The sequence below is a fragment of the Fundulus heteroclitus genome, chromosome 23, assembly GCF_011125445.2.
Source record: "Fundulus heteroclitus isolate FHET01 chromosome 23, MU-UCD_Fhet_4.1, whole genome shotgun sequence".
Taxonomy (NCBI): domain Eukaryota; kingdom Metazoa; phylum Chordata; class Actinopteri; order Cyprinodontiformes; family Fundulidae; genus Fundulus; species Fundulus heteroclitus.
This window is the reverse complement of record NC_046383.1, coordinates 30770290-30792284: the sequence shown is the minus strand read 5'-3', so window position 1 is coordinate 30792284 and position 21995 is coordinate 30770290. Positions and strand designations below refer to the sequence as shown.

Genomic DNA, 21995 nt, shown 5'->3' with positions numbered 1-21995 from the left:
CTTCATTTTAAGAACGATAATAAAAAAAACAGCTGCAAATACTTTTTTTATGTGCTAAGCCACAGTATGGTCCTTGCTGTTGCTTCCCTTTCATGACATTGTGGTAACAACTCCCACTTCTGCAAAGGAGTTTGAACTTGACGATGGTCAATTAATCAAGTGGTTTAATTAGTGGCATGCCGCTGCTGCTACTGTTCCTTCTAGATCCTGCAAAAACGGCCAGTGTGTCATTTTTTTCCCCATTCACTATACAAACAGTCATGGGAACGTCCTTTTTTCCCCCTGATTGTATCTTGCCTTGGCTTTGATCAACTATTGCGACTAAAATCCGAGGACCATAGTTAGAGAGCTTTTCAACGTACTCGTGAATAAGTGGCAGCAAAAAAAAAGGTGGAGGTACGAAGATTTATCACTTTTTGACGCACTCCAGCTACGTGTTTAGCCCCAATACTTCAGATCTGAATGCTAAGATTTTCTGCAGTAATCATTTTTGTGACTCATTGCTTAATGGATGGATACTGGAGTGGATGAAAGCCAGCGCTGTTAGATGACACCCATTTCCTTGACACTTGGCAGGGAACCACAGCTGAACAGCTTGGATTTAAATCCACATCACAAACGAAAGATGTACAACCTCAGCAAACTGCTGGGGATTTTATTTTATTTTTATTTTTATTGGGGGGCGCGTGGGTTGAAATGAGGCAGAAACATAGAAAACAACAAACCGGCCACAGCAAACAATTTTTTCATCAGGAATACATTGGAACAAGTATGTCTGTTTGCACATGTGTGTGCGTGTTGAGGGTGTGTGTGTGTGTGTGTGTGTGTGTGTGTGTGTGTGTAGCGGCCTCTGCAGACTGCCAGTAACTGAGACCGATGTTGCCAATCAATGAGCCGATGAGCGCTGTGAGCTCTGGAGACGGCCTGGCCTGAGCCACATGAAAACTCCGCAGTCAGCATTTCTCTTGTGCTCCTTTCCCCACTCGCTCTGTCTTACCACTTATACCGACTACCCTGCTGTTTAGTTCAGTATGACACCTTTTCTTTTAACCACTACTCCTTAGTCTTTCTGCCGCACACGTTCCTAGAACTTCATCATTCAATTCAATTCCATTTTATTCATACAGCGCCAATTCATGAAACATGTCATCTCGAGGCACTTTACAAAGTCAAAATCAATCATATAATACAGATTGGTCAAAAATTTCCTATATAAGGATGATGCCCTTTTCAGTTTTAGAATGCTTATGAATTCAGACAAAGGCAATTTTTTTTAGTCAGAGAAATTTCAAAGATCAAAGAAATAATCTTTGATTTTATTGGCTATAACGTCAGCATGGGGAAAGGAGCTAAATATTAGGGTGATGGCAAGGAGGCCTTTCCAACCTCAAAGACCTGGAGCTCATGATAAATTGGTGATGATAAATTCCAAATGCCAGTGGAAACATGGAAAAAGTTGATAAACAATTCTGAAAGCCATGGCCAATAAAACTAATCTGAGAATGGTTATAATAATCTTTAACTTGTAATTAAAAAAAAAATAGCAATTAGATCAATTTTTTTCAAAGTTGATACTCCTTTTCCAACGTTAAATCTCTGTCTGATTTGTAATCAAATTTCTTGTTTGAATGCAAATCGTTTTGACTGTGAACTTGTCAAAAGGGCCTATGACTAATTAGTAACTGAACGTGTCCTCCTCAGGTGGGATGGCAGCTGAAGAACCTGGTGAACGCTCTGAGGGAAGACCCGTGCGGAGTCATTCTCACGCTGAAGAAAAGGCCCCAGAACACCCTGAGCTCCACTCCAGCTCTGCTCAGGAACGTGCGCTGGAAACCGCTGGGCCTGCAGGTAAACAGAAGCATCTCTATGCGTTTCCTCGATTTCACCCTCAATCTTCAGACTGATAAGAAGTCTATCTTTTGACATTTCTTACTTGTTCTTTTCAAAAAGGAGGCTCTTTTCCACTTTCATTCTTGTGTCAGCATTCGTGTTGAGTGCTGCTGGTTGCTAAACATGAGTGACCTCAAAACAAACTAAATAAATCTAAACGTTTCTGTAAATGGCATGGTGCACCATGGGCTGAGCTTTATAATGAAATGTCAGTATACTTGGAACAGTGTTCATATTCCTTGAGCTTGCTGGTATTTTGTCAGATAGCAAGCACCGAAATTGGTATTACATTTTAGTGGGAAAGATTTCCCATCAGATGTGGTTGGATTCCCTGTCCCTGGGAAGGAAGACCAGAAAACTTCATGTTGGTGTCATCTGACCAGAGCGCCTCCCTCCACACGGCTTGTGGCATAACTCCAAACAGGACTTCTTCGGCCTGTCTTTAAGCACCGGGTTTCACTCTGCCACTCTTCCATAAGGACTAGACTTGTGGATTGAACAACTAACAGTTGTCCTGCCAGCAGATTCTCCAACCTGAGATTATGGAATCGTTTCTGCTCCTTTATTTGTAAAAAACAAAAGAAAGTGAAAAAAAATTTCTTTTCTTTTGCTTAATGATTACCTACTACTTCAGGTTGGTCTATCACATGAAATCCCCAAGAAACCACATTGAAATCTTTGGTTATAAAGTGGAAAGCGTTAGTTAGGAATGGCTCTGTATACCTATAGACCTATTCTGGGTCACCCAAAGGTCTAGTTTCTCAGATTTACTGACACTCAGGGTTCCAGTCCCTCAACCTTTGCTCCGACGAACACCTCCTTTCATCATATGCTGTGGCTCGGAAACGGTGGAGCACTTCAGGGCTTGCACGTGCTTCACTTGAGGGCAGCAGCTTTATAAATCTTTCCTTCATGTTGCATATTTTACAGTTTTCGCTGCGCGGAAAGAACAAGTCGTGCCGAGACGGATGGAGGGGTTAGACGAGGGCGAGCCCGACACCGCCTTGATGCTTTGTGAAGCGCTGACTGTCTTGTCAGCCTCCCGTGTTGCACGGCTGCTATTTTTAACTTTGCGTCAGACCAGTTCATTTACATGCTACTTCCACGCTTTGATCTCTGTTCATCGGAGCACAGCTGCTCTAACCCCCCCCCTTCGCTTTATGTTGCTTTCTGTTAACCGGCGCTTTCATTCCCTCTTGCAGCAATCGCTATCTCCGTCCGTCCAACATGAACTACGGCGTGGCTGCGTGTGAATTCATGTGAGCCGTTTGCTCGAATTCTGTTCAAGGCCCCATTAAGGCATTGCTCCAGACAGTTTCTTTTAAATGAACTGCTTCTTGTTGCCCCTTCCTGCCATGCTGCCGCTGACTCCACTTGCTTCTCGGGGGCTTGTTGTTGGGGTTGCTGTGTGGAAGAACAGAGGACCGGGGTAATGGCTCCCCGACAGACAGCCATGACGGAGGACGCCGTGAGCGTCCAGATCTGAGCTGGGACTTTTGCGGGAGAGTGAACGAAAGGAGTGTTTTAGATTTTCTTTCTTTCTCTATTTCTCTCTTTCTCTCTCAGAAAGGCTTGAGCTTTTAATAATTCATAAGCGACGACATGCAGCTCCACTGGCTCTGAAACAAGAGCCACTACTCAGCAAATGCTGGAGATAATTCACTGAATCCAAAATCTCTTGCTAAACAGCTTGTTTCGGAGCATATTTTTTTACGTGCGTGTCCATGATAGGAGGGGCGCACGCAAACGGACAATAATGGCTGTGATCGTCTTTGGCCATGTGTGTGTGTGTGTGTGTGTGTGTGCTTATTCCTGTTCATCCTTTCTGCATGTATGCAGTGGGGTGTTTTCCATTTCTCTGTTTCTTCCCTTTTAGCCCTGATTGTGCCTTTTAGACGCAAAAGAACTGATTTGTGGCGTTGGACTCTCCCTGCGCTTGCACCTCCCAAAACAAACACCCAGTGAAAACACATGTGCACTTTAAGCCCAGTTCTGGAGAGCGGCTCGCACGTCAAGCACATTTCAGCAAAAAAAAACAAAAACAAAAAAAAAAAACATGGCAAACGTTCAGATGGATTAAATCTAAATCTGAGAAGGAAACAATTTATCTCTGCACATAGTCGCGTGAATTTGGCTCAAAGTCCTTTCACTCGAATCCTTTTTTTTTCAGCAAATAGTGACTGAAATCTCTCTGTGCTGGTGAATTTGTACGTAAAGTTGCTTTTGCTGAAGTTAGGATGGGCCAAAAGCAATTTAGTAATCCGTTGTAATTACAGCGGTGCTTTGTTCCCGATGATTTAGGTAAAGAGAATGAGAACCACTGCGATGATGCACGTTACGTGCGCGACTGTGTGCTGCGCCGCCACAGAACCTACATGCTCGGAGTCATCTCACGTTATCAGAAGCCTCATCAGCATCCACATCACACCGCAGTAAATCGATTACTCATATGCCACCCATTGTGTGTGATCCTGCTTCCTCAAATCCCTCACAGGCTCATAAATCATCACTGTGGGTAAACACCTGCTATTTTAGGCAACACCGATCCGCGCTGAATGCATTAGCGGTTATTGCACTTTCATAATTGTGGCAAAACAGTCTTCTGGCCTATTTTTGGTTGTCTGGCTAACGTTTAAACGGTGCAACATTAACATCTATGACATCAATTAAAAAAAAAACTCCAAGTTTTTAATATATTCTGTTAAGGAGCTGTAAATAAAATGAAGTGAAAGCTTTATGATGGTAAATAAGAGCTGCAATACTGAGCGAGGTGTTTAAAGATCACATTTAGATTAAGGAATCCTGAAACCTGCCGTCAAAATTGATAATGGCAACAGGCTGCATTTCCTGATTATGTTTTCACACCTAAATGTTGCAGCTCAACAAATGAATGCTGTTATTAGACAAAGATAATTGAATAGAAAGAAACTATTACATTACAATTTTGTTCATAAAAGGGGACGAAATGCTTTAAAAAAATAACCCAAGCCTGTGAAAATGTAACTGCCCCTTGTTAAATTATGAAAAAAATGTGATTTGTCAAATTTCCTTTCCACAGTTTTACAGTTTTTTAAACAGATCTGATAAACAGCAGACCCGAATAAACAAGCAATCACTTAAATAGAACCTGTCTGACAACTTGGAGTAGGCTAAAACATCCAAGAAATTCAAGAACAGATGAGAAACAAAGCCATTGACATCTGTCTGTCTAGAAAGACTTGCAGAGTCTTCCCTATAGGCTTTGGGACTCCAGTGAGCAATAGTGGGAAACATCATCCACAAACAGCGAAAACGCGGAACAGTGATGAACATTGTCAGGAGTGGCCGGGCCACAAAATTACTCCAAAAGCCCATCTATCACTAACTGAAGAGGTGAGAGAACCCAGAGCAACATCTAAAGCAGTGCAGGCCTCACTCACCTCAGGTCAGTGACGATAACTATCAGAAACAATAGATTAGACAATAAGAGCAATTAGAAAGAGACCGGACAGATGTATTTTGTCATGGGAGGGTTCAAACCACTGAGCTATATTATACACTGGAGTGCTAATCACCGTCTGTTTGAACGAGTCGCTTTGAAGCCACCAACCGCCATATTGGTACTCCCTATTTCCCCCAGTAACTAGGGAATATGTGCGCTACAGCATCGAATAACGAGGATTTTCTCATGTTCAGGGGGGACTTAAGACTTTTAAAATGTCAAATGCCATATACTTTTATGTTATTTACTAAAACTATCAAGTACTGAGAAAGTCATGTGCCTGAAATATTTTGCATTTGATTCATTTAAATATATATGTTTAACATTTATAAATATATAAATAACAATATACAAAAACATATGTGTATACAAATATATACATATACACATACCTATATATACATATATATATTTAATATGAAAAACATGTAAAATATTTCAGCACCTAATTTCCTAGTAGTTGATAGTGTTAGTACATCCACTGACTGTAGAATTACCTGTGAAACGTTTTCACTCAGCCAGAAAACTGCTTGTTATTCCAAGCAAATCCTATGGGATTCTGTGAGAGTAGGGAGTAGCAAGATGGCGGCCAGTGACTTCAGTTTTTCGGCAAAATCAGCACGCCAGTGTATTATATAGCTCAGTGGTTCACACGCCAATGTTACTGATGAACAAAAACAACTAAAATTAGGGCTGAATGATAATGGAAAAGAAATCCTATCACAATAATACTTTTCATATCAATATATCACCGTGTGAAACAAATCACTATTTTTGTCAATCTTTGATGTTCCCTGGTACTATTAAATAAGATCTGAAGAATTCAGAAGGTTACATTTGATTTAAAAATTCACTGCACAAATGCTGCATTTGTGATATCTCTATCTGCATCAGCCTAGCTCTGAGTGGCTCTGTTCCAGCCACATAATCGATCTAGTGCGAGGCAATTCTTATTATCGTTGGCCATTCATCTTATCTATATATTGAAATTCTCTCTCAAGTTATGTAACATTAAAACTAAAACAATATTTTAAATAAAGCTAGTCAAACCTGGCTCCTTTAGGACCTCAAAACGTTCTCTTGCTAACAGCATTATAAAGGTATGAGTTACTTACTTCTTCACTGGACCTGGTCCTCTGAAAGGCGATGCTGTTTTGCTGTGTTTTTATTCTTTGCAAATATGTGCACACCAGAAGGGAAGTATTAAGGAGGGGCCAGGTCGCAGCAGGAGTGGAGGAGTCCCCATCTTGTTGTGGTCTACAGACGGTGCTCAACAGCCCCACCTAGTGGTGAAATGTCGCTTATTGCTCCTTTAATATAATTGATAAAATCATAAACTCTACCATAACATCCTAATGGAAAATGTATGGCTCCAAGAGAGAGGACTTTGGAGTGGCCTAGTCAAAGTCTGTTCAACTTTTAATGCCTCAGAGTCCTCCATTTTGGATAAACAGAAACAAAGGAGTGTGGTCCAAACTCCTGACAGAAGCGGAAGATTCATTTGCAGCAACTGCAAATGCTTCCTGGCAGTTTTTGCCACCGAAGGCCAAACCGAATTGTTTGGTTTAGAGGGCGGTGGCTTTTTTAATACAGGGCCAGGTTTGTTTGGGTAGCTTTAATAAATGAAATCATTACCTGAGAATCCCTTTTTACATTTGCACTGGTCATCTTTGTCTGATTTTAAAATTTGTTTAAGGACCGAAAAGATGTTGCGCATGGTGGCGCTGTTGCTACCACCGTTGCCTTTCAGCAAGAAGGTTCTGGGGTTCTTCTCCGTGGAGTTTGTAAGGCCTGCCTGTGCACGCCTGGAATCTCTCTAGTTACCCAACAAAACGCGCATGTTACATCAATTTCTCCGTCTAAATGTATCTTTGTTTGTCCTGTGTGCCTCTCAGGTGCCACCTACTAGTGGATATAGGTATATGGGTAGTGATACATCTGTAAGGGGACAAACAGCTTTTCACAACACTGGGACAAAAATGCTATCTTACTCCATCTTGTCTTTAACACTTTAAAGGTTTACCCTTTCAAATGACTAGGTTTGGTAATAAAATGTGTTTCAGGCATCCATCTGTGTGTGTGTGTGTGTGTGTGTGTGTGTGTGTGTGTGTGTGTGTGTGTGTGTGTGTGTGTGTGTGTGTGTGTGTGTGTGTGTGTGTGTGAATGTGGCAACATTAGATGGAGAGGGCTTAAGCAGCAGATTTGTAGGTAGTTTAGAGTGGGCACAGCGGGGGTCAAATGCTTTAAGTGCTGTTTGAACAGAGTGGAAGTTCACCTGCTGCGGTAGTCTCATCTGGCTGTACAGCTTTCCCTGGGCCCCCTAAACTCCCCTTCCCATGCAGAGAGCAGTGGGTCGTAATCACTAAATTACTGTTTTCTCCCATCACCACGCTGTAAAGCTCTCCCAGTGCTCTCTGTATGGCTGGCATTCACTTTTTCTTTTTTTTTTGGGCCTATTTTACCCCCCAATACACCCCTTTCTCTTTGTTCTCTCTCCATCCCGTCTTCATTATTTCCGCCAAAGCCGTCTTACTGTAAGCTGCCTTCAGTAGAGGAAGACCGTACGGGTGAAGGAGGAAGAAGGGAGACGAGGCCTGGGGGGGTGGTAGAGGTGGCGAAGGGGAGCGGAGGGAGAGAGAGTGCATGCGGGAAGTTTGGAATATGAAATGAATTTGATTAATGCAGCGCTGATGAAATAATGAGACAGTGGGCTTCCTTAATGAGAGCGCTGCCTGCTCACCGCTGCTCTGTTGTCTCCAGCGCCTATTTATCCATTCTGTCCACATCTTCTCCCTAAAACGTTGCCAAACGCCTCAGACGTACGGCACGAACTCCTCTTCCTCCGGCTGAAATTGATAACGCGAGCTGAGCGTTTGTTGCAGCAGCTGCTCCGAAACGAGAGCGCATAAAAATCGAAATTTGTTCCTATGGCAGCGGAGGCGAAGTATCCTTTCCTCACAAAGACGCCGATGACAAATAAATCTAAGTGTCCTTGAGTCAAGCAGAGACAGGAGACAACAATAACTCTCCTGCGTCCTCTCCTTCCTTTGTAGTTGACGATAGTGTGTGTGTGTGTGTGTGTGTGTGTGTGTGTGTGTGTGTGTGTGTGGCGGTGGTGGTGGTGGGGGCTCCAAAGAGGGGAAAAAATTAAAGAAAGGCTTGAAAACAGAAAGAATCAGTAGAGTATAGGAGAAAAAGGGGTTGTCATGGGAACAGACATGGAGAACCCTCTGAGAGTGAAGAGACTTCAGACAAAATGACAGAAAAGTGAGGCGATTAAACAGGCTCCAAAGACAGGTTTCATCACGCATGCATGTCCACCCTCAGTACACGCAAATAGCTAAAAAAAAAAACTTTAACCGATCCCAATAATAAACAGAAATTGACAGAATTGTTTTATAACCAGGGTCCGTTCAGAATGCATGTGATGGACTTTGAATCTGTCGGTATGACTCGATTCAATCGAGGATATATTTATGTGTAGGAACTTTTTTTCTTTTTTGGTAAAGTTCCTTGAGATGGCATTTATTCTGAATTGGCACAATATAAATAAACTGAATAGAATAGAATAGAATAATGGTGTGAGTAATAAAGTGAAGGAATTAGAAAGATTTACATTACACAGGAAGATGTGAACTTATTTAGTGTTTTTTCCACTTAGTCACATCACAATCATTCACTTCAATGTATCTGTTCAGGATCTTTCATAGCAGATCAACACAAGGTAGTGCAGAAGTTTGAAGCGGAAGGGAAAGGATAAATCACTCAAGCTCTGCTTTACAAATTAAAATCTAAAAATTGTGGCACATACTCGTATTCGGCCTCCAAAGTCCATCGTGGACCCGTCTTAGGCTTCAGTTCGGCTGCAGATCTTCTGGTGTACGTCTCTATCAGCTTATCCCCATCTAGAGACTGAACAGTCTGCTCATTCTTCTTTGCAAAATAGCTGGTGCTTGGTCCGATGGGATGGAAAATGTTGTGAAAGGCAGTTTTCAAGTCTTTCACAGATACTCAAAGGAGGCCAAGCAAGCACATGCATTGGTCTAAACCCTTTCACTGTAGCTCTGCCAGCGAGTTTAGGGCCATTGTCCTCCAGGGTGAACATCTGCCCCCAGTCTGAAGTCTTTAACGATATCAAACAGGTTGTCCTCCAGGATGGCCCTGTGTTTAGCCCCTGGCATCTTCTCACCAACTCTGGCCTGCCTCTCTGGCCATATTTAGGAAAAGCATCACAAAAAGTATGAACACCGTGTTTCTTTGTGGGGACGGTGTGTTCAGGGAGATTTCCTGTGTTAGTTTCATACAACACTAGGCAGCTTATAAGCAGGCCTTAAATTTAGATTTTAGGCCTCATCTGACCGGAGCGCCTTCTTTAATGTGTTTTTGTGTGTCTTCTATGTGGCGTATGGCGAACTGCAAACGGGTCTTCTTCTTTTGACTTTTTTAAGCCTTTTGCTCTGGCTACTGTTCTATAAATGCCTCATTGTTGGCGTGCAGGACTCTCCCACCTGAGCTGTGGATCTCTGCAGCTCATCCAGAGCTACAATGGGCCTCTTGGCTGCTTCTCTGATGAATGCTCTCCTTACCTCGCCTGTCATGGCCATGTCTTGCTAGGACTGCAGATATTGTTTTTTTACCCCACTTTAACCTCCTGCACAGCCTCCTTCCTGACCGGTCTTCTGTTCATTGGTCTTCATGATGCTGTTTGTTCACTAATATTCTCTAAAAACTCACTGAACTGCTGCATTTATACTTTAATATTTGCATTTATACTTTTCAGGCTTTGTACTGATTAAACTACACACTGAAGGAATTATTGTGATATTTAACAATGACGTCACCTCTGAAGGTAGCTGCCTTTTTATTTTAGAGTACACACATTTTAGGTTCCTACTTGTGGGAAAACGTTGAAAACCATGTTTTATCCTCACAATTTTTAGATTATTCACCTTCCTGTGTCGCTCTATCACATAAAACCCCAACAAAACACACTGAAGTTTGGGTTTTGATGTGGCAAATTTGAAAACATTCCAGGGGTGTGAAATAATTTCGTAAGGCATTCGGTCATTAATGTTCTTCATATTGCAAAGATGCCAAAAACGACTTTCTCTTTTCTTTTTCTTTTTTGTTCCCCAGCCCATCCCCACCAGCCCCACCAGCACGTCCCCCACACCCGGAGGAACTCTGGGCATGTCCAAAATGGACGCCCCCAGCATGCAGGACGTCTACATCCTCTCTCCCGTCTCCGGACTCTACAGCACCAGGTCAGGTCACACGCGGAGAGGTTGTGATGATGGCCATTATCTTGATTATTATTCTGATGGGGAGTGATGACGGTGGTGACATTAGCGATGACAGTGCTGCTCCCCGTAGGGAGGAGATGGGCCTCATGTCGTGCGATGACATCGGCCGCTACAGCGTGGGCTCCCAGTCCGGGTCCAAGGGTTCAGAGGCCATCAGCTACTACCTGGACCAGGACAGCGGCCAGTACTTCTCTCTGCTGGAGGGGGACGGACCGTCTGGGCCAGACTACGACCGGGGCCGCAACACGGGCGTGCGGCGGCGGGACAAAACCCCAACGCATGGTAATGAATTGAAACGGAACAAGAAGTGCCCCGGCCCCCGCGCCTTACCAGCCGCCTGCATGCCCACCACCACCGGTTCTCCCATCTTGTCTTTTCACCACTTGCTTCGTGGCTGTGCCTCTTTGTGTCTCCCTCTGGCCTACACGCAAACACAGACAAAGTCACGCGCCTCAAATAGCGGGTCTAAAGACACTCCAGCTCCCTGTCTGCTCCACCACCTGTGTCCACCGTTTTCCCTTGACGCCCTCCAAAGCAAGCTGTAATGCACCTGTCTGCCATTGTGTCAAGGGACTACAGCACCATATGATGTGCAAGACGAGGGTCACGGAACTCAAGAGCCGGTCCAGTTGCTTCATGAATATGCACGAGTCCATGCAGTAGCTGCCATCGACTCCCAGATGAGGGGTTCTGATGCCAAAAAAAACGACGTGTGCCCAGAATCCTGGCTAATAAAGCGTGTTTGATCCAGCCAGAAAACAGATCTTCTGATGATTTGGGTCCTTTTTTAAATGTAAACGGGACGCCTTGGAGAAAGTTTAGCGACGCTTATGATTTAGAGACTGTTAATGTCTGAACAGCAACAGTACTGGTGAGAAGTTTGCATACCCTTATGGCAGGAATGAATGTTACGTCGATATAGGGAGTTAAGCTCAGGGCCTTTTCAGAAGCTTGAGCCTTGATTATCTAGTTTTGATGCGTTTTTGGGATCATTCTCTGCAGGACCTTCCCCAAGTCCAATTATCTGCCGTCTAGCTGTTAAGTTGAGGGGAAATTGAATTAGAGGTAGTCGTCCTTCAACAATTTTCCTCCCACTTTGTTACACGCACAAAATCCAATAAAATAATGCATGCTTGACACATGTACATTGTTTTTTTTTAAAAGTATAAACTATAAAATTATGGTTTAGAGTAAATTCACAGAACTACTGTAGTTTTTCATATTTATTATTATAATTAACAATGTTTCAAATCCATGATTAACTGCCCCACATAAACATGGTATTCATGGTTATGACGACTTCCTTTGGCTGCATCTAATTAACAGTGAGCGGTTCGGCCACCTAAACTCTGTGGACTAGACTTATGTGGAAGGGAATCTAAGAGCCGTTTTCTGTTGAGCAGAGATTTGTTCTCATCTGTCACTGAAAAAAGCCGCACTCCAAGTTAAAGCACCATCCACACATATTAGATCCTTATTCAAAACACCTTCAAATAAATTATTTTATTTGAAGGCTTGTTGATCCCAAGATGCCACTCAGTCCTGCAACTACAGTGGGCTTTGGAGATTTTTGGAGATTTTGGTTTAAATTTCCCTCACTGACAAAGCTGTGTCCTCATCCTGCCTTTTTTGCCTCGGTTCCAATAATATTAAACCTTTAAATTATTGATCTATTTAAGGATATTGGAACATTTAGCAGAGCAGCTATTTTTTCATAACAGTGTCCTGACTTATAAAGATCAAAACACATCCGCCATATTGCAATGTTGTTGTTTTTTTCTTCTCTTTCGCATTTTGAGGCATTGCTAAGAGAAACAGGCCTCTGTTTGTATTTATTTTACAGACTAAAAGTTCAAACGCACTGCAGTCAACTTAAAAAGAAAAAAAAGTAGAACATTAAAGGGCTTTAAGTGTTATTATTATTATTATTATTATTATTATTATTATTATTATTATTATTATTATTATTATTATTATTATCATCATCATCAATTTTAAAGGAGCTATAAATAATATATTTGCTGTAAAATCAACTCAAAGCATTCTCATCTGTCACCTGGGATGGAAGTCACATTCCCTATAAACAATCAATCATCTCCATCAACAATGTCTTAGTCATGTTTTTCTCCTTTCAAACCTAGAGGTACGGTCAAGGGGTCCGTTTTTCGTACGTTGCTTAAAACATCCAAGATCAAATGAGACATCCAAGATGATTTCATCCGGGTAATCATGATCCGGCTAATTGGGTTCTTCGAACACACCTGTTGTTTACGATTAGTATGACTGGATTGAGTTATCTGAGACAACTGCGCGTTCATGCGTTTGTTTAAAAGGGGAAATGTATCGATAGTAGAAACATTGATCAGCAACGCTGCTATTGGCTGTTCAGCATGGCCAAAGAACGCCCACAGTTTTTCTCCAAGCAGAACAAGAGCTTTTAATGGAAGGTTATGCCGAATTTGAGTCATTAATTAAAACGACAGGGAACACCTCAAAATCTGTTAAAGCCAGGAGAGAAGGCTGGCAAAAAGCAGCAGACAAATTAATGTGTAAATACTGTCCATGGTAGATGTTTCTATCACTTTCTACAGTATTCATTTTTGCATTTTAATAATCTCATATTTACTTTGTTCTTTTATGTCAGAGACTCCACGGGACCCACTACAACATAGGGACAAGTAAAAGTGAAGTACAAGAATATTCTACAAAATGGTAGCCTTTAATTATTACACTTTATTTTAAAAAGGCACTTGTTATGTCAAGAGATCCAAATTTCAGTGTCATTCCTTAGATACGGGAAGTAAAGGACACATGCAAACTGGGAATTTTAACAAAAAAAAAAAAAAACAATCTTTATCCATAAAAAATGAAAATCTTCCTTTTCCAAGTCATCCACAGTTTACACGGTAAAACTGTATTGCTCCGTGTCTAGATAATCCATCCATAGTTTTTTCTAATACAATATACGGCTCGACAGGAAGCAAGCCTTTCAAAGTAAACTAAACTTCACAATAAAATGGCCCGAACAAATCTTCTTACTGAATAGGATAAAAATAAAAAGCAAACTATCATACAAATAACTTAAAATTTTAGATTTATGGCTCCAACACCACTTTTTCCTCTTTAAAAGCCACTGTTAAATGATGTGTTTGTCTGTTTATAACAGCCACCAAGAAAAATCTCTACACTGTCGCGCTGCTCTAAAGGATCCTGTCTATTGCGCAATACGCGATTAATTCGAAAAACTCTGCAAATTATTCTTGCACCTTCCGCAACAGGTTGCTGTCGTAAAAAATGGACATGGCTACGGCAGACTTCCCATCTCCTCCGCTTATACAGCCGTGATCTAATCTTGTTTACATGAAATAAGCCTGCTCTGGAGCAGGCTCAAGCTGGCGCACTTGTTGCTATGACAACAAGTGCAGGAAGTCTTTCGAAGAACCAAACGATCCAAGATCATGCCAAATCGTCAACAATGAAATCCTGCTAACTGAGTTAGCGACGTACGAAGAACGGACCCCAGAACTACTTTGTTTCAGAGTGTAGCCCGTGTTTACTTCCTGGTTCCTGAGCCAATCATACGAGAGTTCCCAGGGTTCCCAGCACAGAGCGCAGCATTTGGTATTTTATGTTGGCAAAAGAGCAGCAGCCTGCTGACATGGAAGCCAGTAAGAGAAGTTGACCAGAAATAAAACAGCATAGAGCATCATAGACGTGTCCTGTGGAAGTAAGAAGCATGTCCATTTACAAGTTTTTATGAATAGACAAGCTAGATTTTTGCATCAGGATGTCCTATGTGTTTACGTCTGCATTGCTCCTTTAAGATGCTGCCGTAATGTAACCTAACTTTGGCTTGAGGACTACTCATGAGATGGTTTTAAGAACTGCTGCGTCAGCACCTTCATGAGGGATTTTATCTTTCCTCACCAGAGGCTGCAGTGTTTTCTGGCATCATTTTGAACTTTGTCACATTCCTGAAATAATGGACTAAGTCATTTTTTTTTGTCAAAAATGATGTTGCCTAATCAACTTGATAACATATTGCCACATTACTTTGTGTGTTTTCTGAAAAATGACTTAGTCCATTATTTTAGGAATGAGACGACATTCATTAATAAATATGGTTTTATTCAGAAATATGCAAACTATAATACTAAATAATAACCAAATATCCCCAATAAATAAGCATAAAGCTTCAGGTGAAGCACAGGTTGGAAGTTGTAGTGGTCCTTCACCGGTCCTGCCCGACCTGCACACACCCTCTCTTTGTCTCACCCACCCACCCCTCCAGCTTTCTCCCACACTGTCTCTCAGTCAGACTCTCTGATTGCTGATTGGTGCTTCCAGGTGATCTCAGACCTGTTTCCATGCCTCCTGAATATAACTGGATGGCCGAACCCAAGGAACCCAGCATGAGCAAGAGAGGGAGCAGAGGTACACGCAAACACACACACCAATCCAAATATGTCGAACACATACGAACAGAAACGCACAGAAACACAGCAGTTTATGCTCCGAATGCTTTGGGGTCAAAAAGGCTGCCATGCTTCGCTCCATACTCAACTCAATGCATCTCAGCTCATCCTCTGGTTTATCCATGGTGGTTTGGTTGTGCACAGGATACATATCAAACCTGGTATGTATCTTAAGACAAAAAAAAAAAAAAAAAAACAAGCGAAAAAAGACCATTTGACATAAATGCAAGGAAATTGTTTTCATTCACCGGCTCTGGAAACGAGAACGTGACCAATCCTAACCAGCCTCGCTATTTGCCAGCGAGGCCTGATCTGTATTCAACTGAGGATCTACCATCGCAAAGTCTATGAATAATATTAAAGTACAGTCCTAATGTATGAGGTTGGCCTTTTTTTTCTCCTCTTCCTCTTTGTCTCTTTCTGGCCGTTCGTTTTCAAATCCAGGGACAGTAAATAAATGAGTTGAGCGGTTTTATCCCGCTGGAGCAGAATCAAAGTTTGTGTCACAGACGAGATTTAGCAGCGGAGCCCTCCAAATCAACATAATCACTACAAACAGATTAGAGATTTATGTCCCCAACTGTGATCCCGTATCAGCTTTTACTGCTCCGAGGCACCTTTATCCTTCTCTGTTGGGCTTTATCTGTAAGGGCCTACTCAGGCTCAGCTGTTCTTATTCTCTGCCTCGCCCTTGACTCCGGGATGCTATCTCCTCCTTCTGAGGGTTTTCCCTTCCTGCTTGTCCATTATTCTGACCCAGACCGTCGCGTCTCGTGTCCATGCAAACCCTTGTCTCCTCCTTTCCCCGCAGATTCGGACAACTCTTTACTGCGGTATCTCAGCGATGACAAGATCCTGGTGATCGAGGAGGAGCCGGAGGGTCCGGGCAGGGAGAGCCGGCGGGATTCCACCAGACGCTCCCGCCGCAAGAGCCGCAATCCCAGCAGCCCGAGCTTTCCAATCAGCCCATCTATGCTTTCCTCCACCCTACGACTTGACCAACCACCTGAACCGCTGCCTGTACGTACAAAGATTCAGCAAATCTTTTAGCACTATACACTAGCTTTATTTTTTTAAACATTAAACACTATTTTGTTTTATTGCAATTTTACTATAAAACATTTTTATTTTTATGTGATAGGCCAACACAAAGCAGTTTATAATGTAAAGACAGAGATCAATGTTTTTCATCTCATTTGTATTCAGCTCTCCTGAGTTAGTGCTTTACAGAACCACCTTTTGCTGCAGCTACAGCTGCAAGCCTTCGTGTATGTCTCTACCATAGATTTTTATTTATTTTTTTTACTTCCACTTTAGGTAAACAAAGTACAGTAGTCAGATTTTTGTTGCTGTAAATCAGCATAGATCCAAAACATAATAAAAGTATAAGAAAAACAAAAAAAAAAGCGACACGGATCACTCTATCTATGAAAACGCTTATTTAGGCCGGTAGTTTCATCCAAGTTGACTTTTTTGTCAAAGTCACTGGAGGATCATGGTCCTACTTTCATGAAAAAACTGAAGTAAAGCACAAGAAACAAGGTTTATAAAATATGAAGATTTTGTGTTTATGCATAACATTTTCAAACCTGGGACAGCGAAACACATTCATACTGTTCTTGAACTGCAGCCAGGCTTCAGGCAAAACATTCCAAGAGCTGCAGATGGTGTCCAGACTTAACTTTGGATCCTGATTAAGGGTACAGCTTTGGCTGTATGTTAGGTCTGTTGTCCTGCTGAGAGGCGAACCTCCTCAATTGTGGGTCTCTGCAGCTCCTCCAGAGTTATTATGGTCCTCCTGGGTGCTTCTCTGTGATTAATGCACTGCTTGTCTGGCCATGTATTTCAGGTTTATAATTGTCTTTTTATGCGGAGATGAGACTACACAAAGACGGTCTTTATGCTGATTGGGTGCTTTTCAGAAAGCAGTTGCTTGCACTAGATTTTATTTAGGGGTAATGAAAAAAAAAAACCTGTTCAGAAAATAAGTGCAGGCCACACTTTTCAGATTGTTCTTTTTGGGAAAACCGCAAAATTGTGTATAATTCTCCATCTGCTAATGCAAATACGCACTACTTTGCATTTGTTTATCACAAAGAAACCCAGTAAAAGACATTGAAAGTTTGTGGTTGTAATGACAAAATTGTGAAAGTTTAGGAGGTATAAAGGCGCTGTATGATGTAACGCAGAACTCGTTCTGTGAGCACCCTTTAACCTCTACTGTTCTGCCAAAACTTGTTTATTTGTGTTATCATTAGGTAACATCAAGTGCCAGTGCTAAATTAGATCCACAATTTTAACTAATCTCAATCTCTAAAACACTGCAGCCTCACACTGGCTGCAGTGTTGACCTTAGCGATTACTTATTGTCTGTTCCAAACTACAGCGATCGTGTCTTTGATATTTTATGCAGTCGGCAGTATGCTTCTTGCAGCTCTCCCTTTATGCTTTGGTTCGTTCATTTAAATGCAGGAAATGAAGAAGGTGAGCAGTGCAAAACGTTTCTCGTTTACAGACTACCAAAATGACCGAACCAGCACTGACACTTAAACTAACAAAAGATGTGTTTTATAGCCTGCTCTTCAGTAGGTGGTGGGCTTTCATAGTTCCATTGAGCACAGCCAGAAGCATCCCATCTCAGACTCTTACCCTCAGTCCTGTTACATGGGCCACCCTCTCTGGTTCAATCCAAACTTACTGCAGAGAACTTCAGGTACCAGTAACTGTGGTCCAGGTTACTATAAAGATTAAGTCTACCGTCGAGCAGTGCAACACAGCTGATTGCCGCAGGAAGTTAGACAAAGCAGCCGTTCACAAATGTTCAAAGCGCTGCTTCAAAGGTGAAACAAGACTAACGCTAGAAGCGTCATGAAAATGGTCACTATCCATTTAGTGTCAGGATCCCCAGGAGTTTGGTTACCTATTGTAGCCCCTTGGGGACCGTGCAGTTATCTTTTGCACCCCTTAGTATTGTTTATTCTTAGATCTTTGTGTCTGTCATTAGTTTTCTGCTCAGTGTTTACGTTAGTAGTTTATTCTGGTATCTGTTAGATTCGGTTCCTGTGTTAGTCAGCTTCGGCTCATTGTGATTTTAGTAGTTCCATTAGAGTCCATTAGATTGTATAGTTAGGTAATTCCTTCGTGTTTTCTGAATGGTTCCTTTACATTCAGTTCTCCCTCCGCTCCTGCCAGCAAGATTTTGTTTGGCATTGCGACTATGCTGTGAAAAACCAATATTTTAACGGCGTATAGCGGTCGGAGAAAAGGTTGCGGTATTACGCGTTTGTTCTTTCGGATCGCTTAGGATAAACACAAAATGATCAGCATCGCTTTTAAAAGCCGAAATGAATACCACCACAGCAGCTGGTGCGGAAGGTGGTCCTTCATCTTATACCAGCCTTTCCCGAAACTTCAACAGACCCCGCAGGTAACGGGGTTCTGTGAAGTACTGACTCTGGGCAGGTTTTCTTTTTCGTAAACCGCTTTGAAAACCATGCATGATTAATAACATGTTCCACTTGCCCTGCCCACTCAGGTTCAAACTAGAGCCCTCTACCAGAGCGTGAGGGTCTGCGGCATGTCGTACTGAGCTCTTCTAGGCAGAGATCTCAGAGGCTGCTCCGAGGCCGCGACTCCTCACAGCTTTTCTGTCTCCTCTCGGAGCCCTTGGCACTTCTCAGGCTTTAAACGTCCCAGAGGATACGTCACGGCGTTCACAGACTAACGCACATTGTCGCCCGGTGAATATGCGCGCGTCAGGTGGAGGAGACAGAGGAGAGTGACATGGATAAGTGTTTTTCCTGCACGTCTGCCAGTATCAGGGATGGGGAGGCAACGCCCCTTCGTAGCTTTTTCATCTTCTCACTCCCGTACGAGCCAGCAGAGACGCACACAAACCCCCGCGCACCGGCACACCCGGAGCGCATTTGTATGCGCGGTACGCATGTCACAGCTCATCCTAATATCCCTATCTCCTCTGTCACACCGGAGTCTAAACAGAAGTTTATCCTGAGCAAACACACACACACACACACACACACACACATACTTACAAAGGGCTGTAGCCCCGCGAGTAGGTGTATGACTCAGCATCAGCTAGACCAATTAGAAGCGCGGCTGGCAGACTGTGCTTTAAACGCGCAGCATGCAAACAGACACGCACGCACAGCTCAGCTCTCGCCGGCCCTTTCCAACCCTCTCAGCTGCGTGTTTCTCATGGCTGTGACTCATATCGGTTCCACAACACACGAGGTGCTCTCTTTTTCTCTAACAAGCATATGCTAACCCTAACAACCTGCTCGCTTCCACGTTTCTTGTTGTCCTGCAAATCATGTTGCGTGTTGTTTTGCCCCCGCCGTCGACACAAAGCAGACAGGCTTTACAGAAACTATACTCTACTCAGCCCAAAAACAAGCCGTCTACGCTAATGCAAAAAAGCCAAGTGTGCAAAGTTGTGTATTTCAAAGTTTTTTTTTTTGTGAGAGAGGCTGGATTAGTAGATAATGGTCCCCTGGACATACTGACTAAGCCTCTTCGCTTTCTAATCAGAAATGATCTCAATCATCTCTTCACACCTTTTGCTTTGGTTGCCCAGTTCCCCTAAGAGCTCAGGCTAATGCTCGTGGATTATCAATTGATAATCTAAAAAAAAAAGAAAGAGAGAGAGGCTATTTTGGGTCCTCAACTGAGGAAAACGATGTCGTTTGGAATAAAAGAAAATTCAGTGGCTGAAAAATACTGTGCATTTGGAAGAGAAGATTAGTTTAAGGGTTTGCAAATGAATTAGACGTGTGGTGTTAGTGAATAATTCTTGTAACACCAGACCTCAGTAAATTATAGTCATCAGGAAATCAAGCCTGTAATCAGACTAAAAACAGTCTGCTTGGTAATGGAGCTGTTTCTGATTTGGGGCGGTGCAGCTACTGTGTCTGTATAAAGTTAAATAAACACTGAATGACGTCTCTTTTTATTTTGTTGCTTCTTTTGAATGTGAGAAATCTTGCTTTATTAAAATGTGACCTAGAAAATGTTCACAAATTCATTGGTTGTGTTTTTGACAACATCCTCTAAGAGTTCAGGAGCAGCGGGAGGCAATTGATGCTTGGCCTCTTTTTTTTTTTCCTCAAAATATTCATCCTTTCAAAATGGCTCGGGGACAACTTTGCTGTATTTTCAGTTCAAAAACCCCTCCTATATGTAGATTTTTTTGTTTTTTGGTATGCCTCTATCAGGTTTCCATGCCTAAAGAATTCTAATTTTCCCCATTCTCCCTGGTAAAACAGCTGTCGCTCAGTCCGATTAGACAGAGAACATTCATTTTCAGATCTTTAGATCTTGACTTCGGCTGGCACATCTCATGACACGATTGTCTCTGATCTAAACCCTTCCACTGTAGCTCTGGACATTTAGGGCTGCTGACTGTCTAGAAGATGAAGCTTCGCCCAAGTCCCTCTGTGAGGGGTGTGTGCTCAGGTTGATGTGCAGCAGTAGTTTTCCACCACAAATAGCATTTTGAATGTTGGCCAAAAGGTCATGTTTGGTCTAATTTAACCAGAGCACCTTTTTCACCATAAAAACACGGGAATTATTTTAGGGACAGACTTCTGGGGGTCTTTCTACAATCTCTAGAGATGACGTTAAAAAGAAGACTTAAAGAATTTCTAACTACTACTGTCAGTTTTTCCCCCCCAGTTTTAGAAAGTGTATTTTAGACATGCTTCAACATTTCAGTGGAATGCATGAAGCGTTGATTAAATCTGCTTGGTCAAGATGTAAAGTTGATAACATCTACATAAAAAAATGTAGACATATAAAGTTCAGAAATTAAGGCAAGGCAATTTTATTTGTATCACACGTTTCAGTAACCAGACAATTCAAAGTGCTCACACCATTTCTATTTAGTCAATTTTCCAGATATTTAGTGCATTAATGCAGAAAAAGAAACAACACAAAATCCACAGTGTGGATTCCTGGCTAGTGCAGGAACATAAAACTGGTAAAAATGAAGAATGGTGACAATATGTATTCATGTTGAGGAATGGGGGAGTGATCACTGCTTTTTAATGAAGTCCCTTTCCTTCTCTGTCTCGTAGCGATGTGCAGACACATTGCGAGCTGACACAACAGACAGGTAAGCCTCCCCACACGCTTGCCATTGGTGAACTGTGCGGTCACGAGCTATTTGTGGTTAAATGAAGTCCTATCACTCCTTCCGTAGGTACTCTGGCACCGGGAGCTCAGGAGCTGCCTCCATGAGGAAGGTAGGAGAAGTTAGTGCTGCTCGTTTTTGTTACATGAATAACACTTTTTCCCAAGTCCTATTTCATCCCAAAGTCCCTTAGTTTATTAAAGCATCACAGACTTAACTTACATCAACAATTTCCATAGCAACCGCATTCACTGTTACACCAAGATCAATTTTGTATGAATAATAGCTGAACACGCAGCCATGCATGAACAGAGGAGATTTCTAAGAATAAATCTATTCATGACTGTAATAACGAAATCAAATGGATGAATCAAATGGGGCAAAAAGATTTCCATATTTAGACCACTGTGAATCAGGAGTTGTTTTAGTCACCAGTTTGAACTTCTTCTTCAAAGCACTGACTCAGTTTGGGCCACTTTAAACAGGAATCAGCAGGCTTATTCTGGGCCAATCTCACAACCCCATTGAATTTTATCAGAAAAAAAAAACATTCTCCCACGAATGAGAATGTAAAGAAAAATATACCACAAAATCATCTTATCGGTGACAGGTTCGTATTTAATTTTTAGACGACAGGTATAAAATTATTTCTTAATAATTATTCCTCAAAGAATATTTGACATATTTTGCTGATCACC

The 21995-nt window shown here is 42.2% G+C and overlaps 1 protein-coding gene across 1 annotated transcript in view; it reads left to right on the top strand.

Annotated features, from left to right (window-relative positions):
- si:ch211-26b3.4 (connector enhancer of kinase suppressor of ras 2) overlaps positions 1–21995 on the top strand; it is a gene marked incomplete at its 5' end in the record, with an annotated part of 68833 nt that overhangs the window by 30306 nt on the left and 16532 nt on the right. Inside the window, 7 exon segments of the mRNA XM_036126903.1 lie at positions 1702–1848; positions 10508–10635; positions 10745–10956; positions 15022–15108; positions 15961–16169; positions 21242–21279; positions 21367–21409. Coding sequence (XP_035982796.1) covers positions 1702–1848; positions 10508–10635; positions 10745–10956; positions 15022–15108; positions 15961–16169; positions 21242–21279; positions 21367–21409 — 864 coding nt within the window.